Genomic DNA, 5,364 nt, shown 5'->3' with positions numbered 1-5,364 from the left:
TATATTCTTACAGAAACATTCACATTCTGGAAGTACAATGGGATGTGAAAAAGTTAGTGGCATTGCTACTTTTAGTTAGTTACTCCCTAACAACAGATCACTCAAACACTTAATAAATGACCCCTTCAGAGACACTGAATCGACTTTACATTTTATTTGTTAAACAGATCAAGATGTAAAGAATTAGTTCAAGATATTTACAGGATAGACTTTATCTTTTCCTGTAATCACTGGTTTACAGACGCAAATTACTGCTGTGATATAGGCACATATTTCTGTTTGGATTATTCAGCATCAATTAAGCAAGAAAAAAAAAATTCCTGATGAAATACAAAACATCCCTACAAATGGATTTGTACTAATGGGCTTGACACCTCAGGAGAAGGTCACACCAATTACTGTCAAGGTTAAAATGAACATTCACTTTACAGGCACTTAAGCAGACAGAACAGCCAATTTAAGGGCAGCTTATAATTGGGCACGTCAGATGAATTAACTGAGCCGAGAGACAAAGTTCAAGTACAGAGTGGGAGAGAGACCGATAGTCGCTTATCAGAGATGCTAGGGGTCCCAGACTCAGACCACACAGAACTGTAGTTAAACCAGCCCCAATGGCAGCAAATATGACAGTATACATTTATAAAATGCATTTGGAGGGCACGTGATGCTTTAAGAAGTGTTTTGCTTACATAATGCATATCATATACAATTATTTAAAAATGTAAAGATGAAAAAGACACACTTATCTCAGCACTTAAAAGCACTTGAGCTCACCTGCATTTACTTTTCCTGCTTGGTCAACACAACTCCAGCACACAAAACCTGATGCTCTTTATAGTGGACTGGAGGACACAGGACAAGAGAGCCAGGAAGTGTTGTCATGTTTTAAAATACACAGAAATTACCAAATATTTGGACATGTAAGCCACATTTAAAAATGTCATTCCATTATATGACAAATTATCAAACCAAAGTGGACATTTGATACGTTTCAAGACAAACATTTCACAAAAATAAGTTTCATAAGATGTTAGTTCAACATGTCCATAGTTAATGTGATTTAATAGAACACCTGTGTGAACTTGAGAAGAACTGACTTAACACATCTACTAAGACCACAGTGTTTGTTTGAATATGCCACGTCATGAAATTCATAAATTTTAAGTGTGACTTATGTGCCCAGATGTTTATGAGGCCATTATATATAGTGTTATTAATTGTTTGGTGCCGCAGCCCCTCCAACGGCCTGAAGGTAAAGGTAAATTGTCTTAACTACCTGCTTTAATTAACTTTTAAAGACTAGCGTTGATCATTCTTGAGTTGCATTGTCTTAAATGTGATGCTTCGTACTGATTACACTGGAAGATTAATGTTTTTGAAAATGGCTGAGCAATGTACAGTAAAATATACAGCACTGATTAGCCGATGAAGAAATATTATTCATATTCGTGGAGCTGATCTGTCATTGGTTTTGGTGGGTTTCAGCTTCACAGTGGCAAATGGATTTGTGCCTCTGTAAAAAGAGGGAGAAAAAAAAAAGATAATGTTAAACACAAATACCTGCCATATAGATATTATATTAGTGTCTGAGAAAACAAAAAAGCAACACAAGTAGGAGGTTAATGGATATGAAACATGCTTCTACCAACCTTGGAAACAGTTGTGGTCGAGAATCATAGTTATCTTGTCTCTGTAAAAAAAAAAAAGTTATTTAGCACTGATGATTTTTTAGAACTGTTTCAAAACCAGACAAATGTGATGTTTTCTCCTGGAGACTGATACTGAATCTAGAGAACTATACTGACACTAACTGCTTAATTGCTCCTACACTCTTAAAAATAAAGGTTCTTTAGTGGCATTGATGGTTCTATGATTAACCTTTAACATCCATGGAATCTTTCCACTGCACAAAAGGTTTTTTATAGTGGAAAAGGGTTCTTTAGAGCGTTAAACTCATAAATTCTTCGAAAGAATCATATATCATAAATCTCCCAACCCCCCCTTTTTGGTACCTCATTTTGGAGCCTTATTCAGCCCATATAGCTTGTATTTTGTGGCCCCCAGCATTATGGATGTATATTACATTATATACATGTATAAAAGTCACATGAAAATTAGGCAGTGCGATTTAAATTTGGCATCTGATGCTAAATCATTTAAACTAATACGAAAATGTACTATTCTCACAAGAGAACATCAATCAAACCAGCCTGGTATTTCATAACTACTGAAAATCTAAGTGGATTCTACTATGCAAAACATTATGATGTATTACTATGTTGGACAAAATATTAAATTTACAAAAGATTATATTATTTTAGTTTACACAGATTAAAAAAAAAAAAAAGAATTAAGCCAATGTATTATGATATTACAGGTGCTTCTCTTGTTTTAAAATTATCCAGTATTTCAATAAAACAATTATATTAGATAGATCAATATTATATATATATATATATATATATATATATATAGCCACGGCACACCACAACAAATGCAACAGCAAGCAATAGGGTCATATATAATTGTAGCCCTGTTGTGGTATATCAGAGGATCACATCAAAGCATGCACATGCACACACACTCACACACACACACAGACCGTCAGCAGAAAGAGCTGCCCCCTTGCAGCCACCAAAATGCAGGATGAGGTGTGGTGGAGAACAGCACTTCACCACAGTGCCCCTGCTGGCCACAGTAAGAACTAACACTTCAAATCCAATGTCAGCCTGTTCTCATCTCATCTGCACATTTACATTCATACAGTCAGGAATCTCTCCAGGGATTTAAAATATTCTGAGCATCAGCAAATCTTACAAAAAAAAATAAAAAAATCACAAACCACATCAGAATGTAAAACACACTCAAAGGATTACTACCATTACAGTTGCAGCATGTTATTTTTTTTTACTTTGCATGTAATATTAATTTGTTATTTGATGAAATAAACAGAAAGTGATCACTTTTCTTCAGTTATAAAAGTCAGCATGAATCAAACTGGACCCTATTTACTTTCCTAATACATGTTCTTTCTCTGAATGTGAGCTATACACAAAAAATGGTGTGCTGCAATGCAAAGACAAAAATGTTTGCCTTTATAATCTTTCATCAAGACATATTTTTTCCTTTTTGGCTGAAATTGACAATACCTTCAACAACCTGTCATATAGATCACTTTTCACAGTCTTGCAAATGGATAAAGTGGATTTTCCTTTTATTTTATCCATCAGCATTTTTAATAAAAAAAGTTGTAATTTGAATATATATATATATATATATATATATAATTAAAAGTTTAATTAAAAAAATAAATACATTTTTCTTCTCAAATTTCTATTCAGAAATATGTCACATTTCTGAACTAAATGTGTTGTTAAAAGGATAGTTCACCCAAAAATGTAAATTCTACCATTATTTACTCAGCCTCATGTCGTTCCGGCATTGTATGAGTTTCTTTCTTGTGTTGAGCACAAAAAAAGATATTTTGCAAAATGTTGGTAGCCAAACAGCTGACGGTAGCCATTGACTTCCATAGCATGGAAAAAAAAAATACTTTGGAAGTCAATGGCTACTGTCAACTGTTTGGTTACCCAAATTCTTCAATATATCTTCTTTTGTATTCAGCAGAAGAAAGAAACTCATACAGAGTGAGAGTGAGTAAATAATGACAGAATTTTCATTTTTGGGTGAACTATCACTGTAATGCTGCTTATGTTGATTTGAACAGGTCTTACTCTGTTTTCCGAAGGGGTGGGAGTGACCGGCCGGGAATTGCTGGATCTGGTTGACGGAGCTGGAGGCGGTGGCGGAGGTACAGTCGGAGCTGTTTGTTGGCTTCTGCTCACAGGTTGGTTGAGGAGGTTACTCATACTGCTGCTGCGTCTGAAAGAGCTGCTACTGAACAGAGAAAGAGGTCAAAGGTCATGAGACTGATGCGCAGGTGTTGGGAAATGTGCAGTATCGGCTTACCTTGAATCAGGTGGTCCAGGTGGTTCATCCATGGGGCCTACGTAAGCAGCAGGGAACCAGCCTTGCCTGAATAATGCACATTGAATCAACGGGAAACAAAATCAGGTGGTCCATCTGAGTGTTGTATGTGTATTTTAATGCATTACTGAAGAGAACTCTCCATTTCATGAATGGACACTGAAGTTTGAATTTAGGACTTTATGGTTAAAAGCCTAGTCTAAGGCTATTTCTACTACACTAATCCAGATACATTTGAAAATGCATCTTTTTCTCTATGTATTGGCCTTCCATCCACACTGAGACAGCATTTTTGTCTTGTGAAAACTGAGCTTTTAGATGACATTTTCCCATGTGGATAAAATTAAAAAATGCCATGTTCATGTTGCAGCTGTGGGCTGTAAAAACAGAAGCATTTTAAAATAACGCATGTTTAGGCATGTGATGCATATTGTACTGATAGATATCTAAATATTACCAGTATATGCCTGCTAAGAGTTATTCACTTTCATAGTGTTGCTAAAAATAAATGTTACTTTGTTCAATCTTCATATTATATAAGATAACAGAGTATTTACTCACAATTACTGTCCTGTGGCAAAACATGACGGCAATTGTGATCACTTGGTGAGTTATTTTGCTAATAAAATAATAATGCCAGAAGAATAGCATGAGAACTTTATTATGTCTGGTCTCTCAGTATCATCTCAGTGAGCTTTTATTATTATGTTTTACACATGCACAGATGATTTTATAATTTTCTGACATTTCAGTGTTGACGAGAAACTTTTGGAAAAGCTTGAAAAATGCTAATGTATTGTGGACAGATCATTTTGATAACGCTGTATTCATATGTATCCGGATAAAAGTAGACATGGTGTGGATTAAGGTGTGAAACTTCTCTCACCGTCCAGAGCTGTCAGAGCGGCCGAACAGCCAGCCGTTCCTCGCCTCTTTAATGAATAGGGTGATGGTTTCTTCTCGGGAGAATGGGAGGAGGGTGGAGTTTGCAGAGGGAGGGTGGGGCACCAGTGCTCGCATCACTCTGCCTCCGGCCAATCCTGAGACGGAGGTGGAACGACTGGGCTGAGGGGAGGGGCCTGAGATGAAAGGGTAGAAGTTTGTCATATTAAACACAAAAAATAGTGCATAATGTTCACGGATGTTTTTTTCGAATCTCAAAATAAGGTCTCCACACCTCTAGAGGGAACCGTGCCCAGTGGTTGCTCTGCCCAACGGTTAACATCAAGCTGAGAGAATGACACGGAAACATAAGTTTCAACATACACATCTATGAACAGCATCATCATTTAGAGAAGAGAACAGAAGAGAAAATATTTTCCAAAAAATTGGAAAACATGCCATTGATGCATATCTTCATTTATAAGTATATATATA

At 36.1% G+C, this 5,364-nt stretch overlaps 1 protein-coding gene across 1 annotated transcript in view; it reads right to left on the bottom strand.

Moving 5' to 3' along the window:
* Positions 1 to 1,182: 1,182 nt before the first annotated feature.
* LOC107690742 (brain-specific angiogenesis inhibitor 1-associated protein 2-like protein 2) overlaps positions 1,183 to 5,364 on the bottom strand; it is a 10,103-nt gene continuing 5,921 nt past the window's right edge. Inside the window, exons 10-15 of the mRNA XM_016489151.1 lie at positions 5,165 to 5,216; positions 4,874 to 5,066; positions 3,970 to 4,035; positions 3,735 to 3,897; positions 1,650 to 1,690; positions 1,183 to 1,513 (exon numbers count right to left, since the gene is read on the bottom strand). Coding sequence (XP_016344637.1) covers positions 1,441 to 1,513; positions 1,650 to 1,690; positions 3,735 to 3,897; positions 3,970 to 4,035; positions 4,874 to 5,066; positions 5,165 to 5,216 — 588 coding nt within the window. The 3' untranslated portion in view covers positions 1,183 to 1,440. The remainder of the gene's footprint in view (positions 1,514 to 1,649; positions 1,691 to 3,734; positions 3,898 to 3,969; positions 4,036 to 4,873; positions 5,067 to 5,164; positions 5,217 to 5,364) is intronic.

Source organism: Sinocyclocheilus anshuiensis, unplaced genomic scaffold, assembly GCF_001515605.1.
Source record: "Sinocyclocheilus anshuiensis isolate Anshui unplaced genomic scaffold, SAMN03320099.WGS_v1.1 scaffold2556, whole genome shotgun sequence".
Lineage (NCBI taxonomy): Eukaryota > Metazoa > Chordata > Actinopteri > Cypriniformes > Cyprinidae > Sinocyclocheilus > Sinocyclocheilus anshuiensis.
The sequence above is the reverse complement of the archived record's forward strand: the minus strand, read 5'-3'. Positions and strand labels throughout refer to the sequence as shown.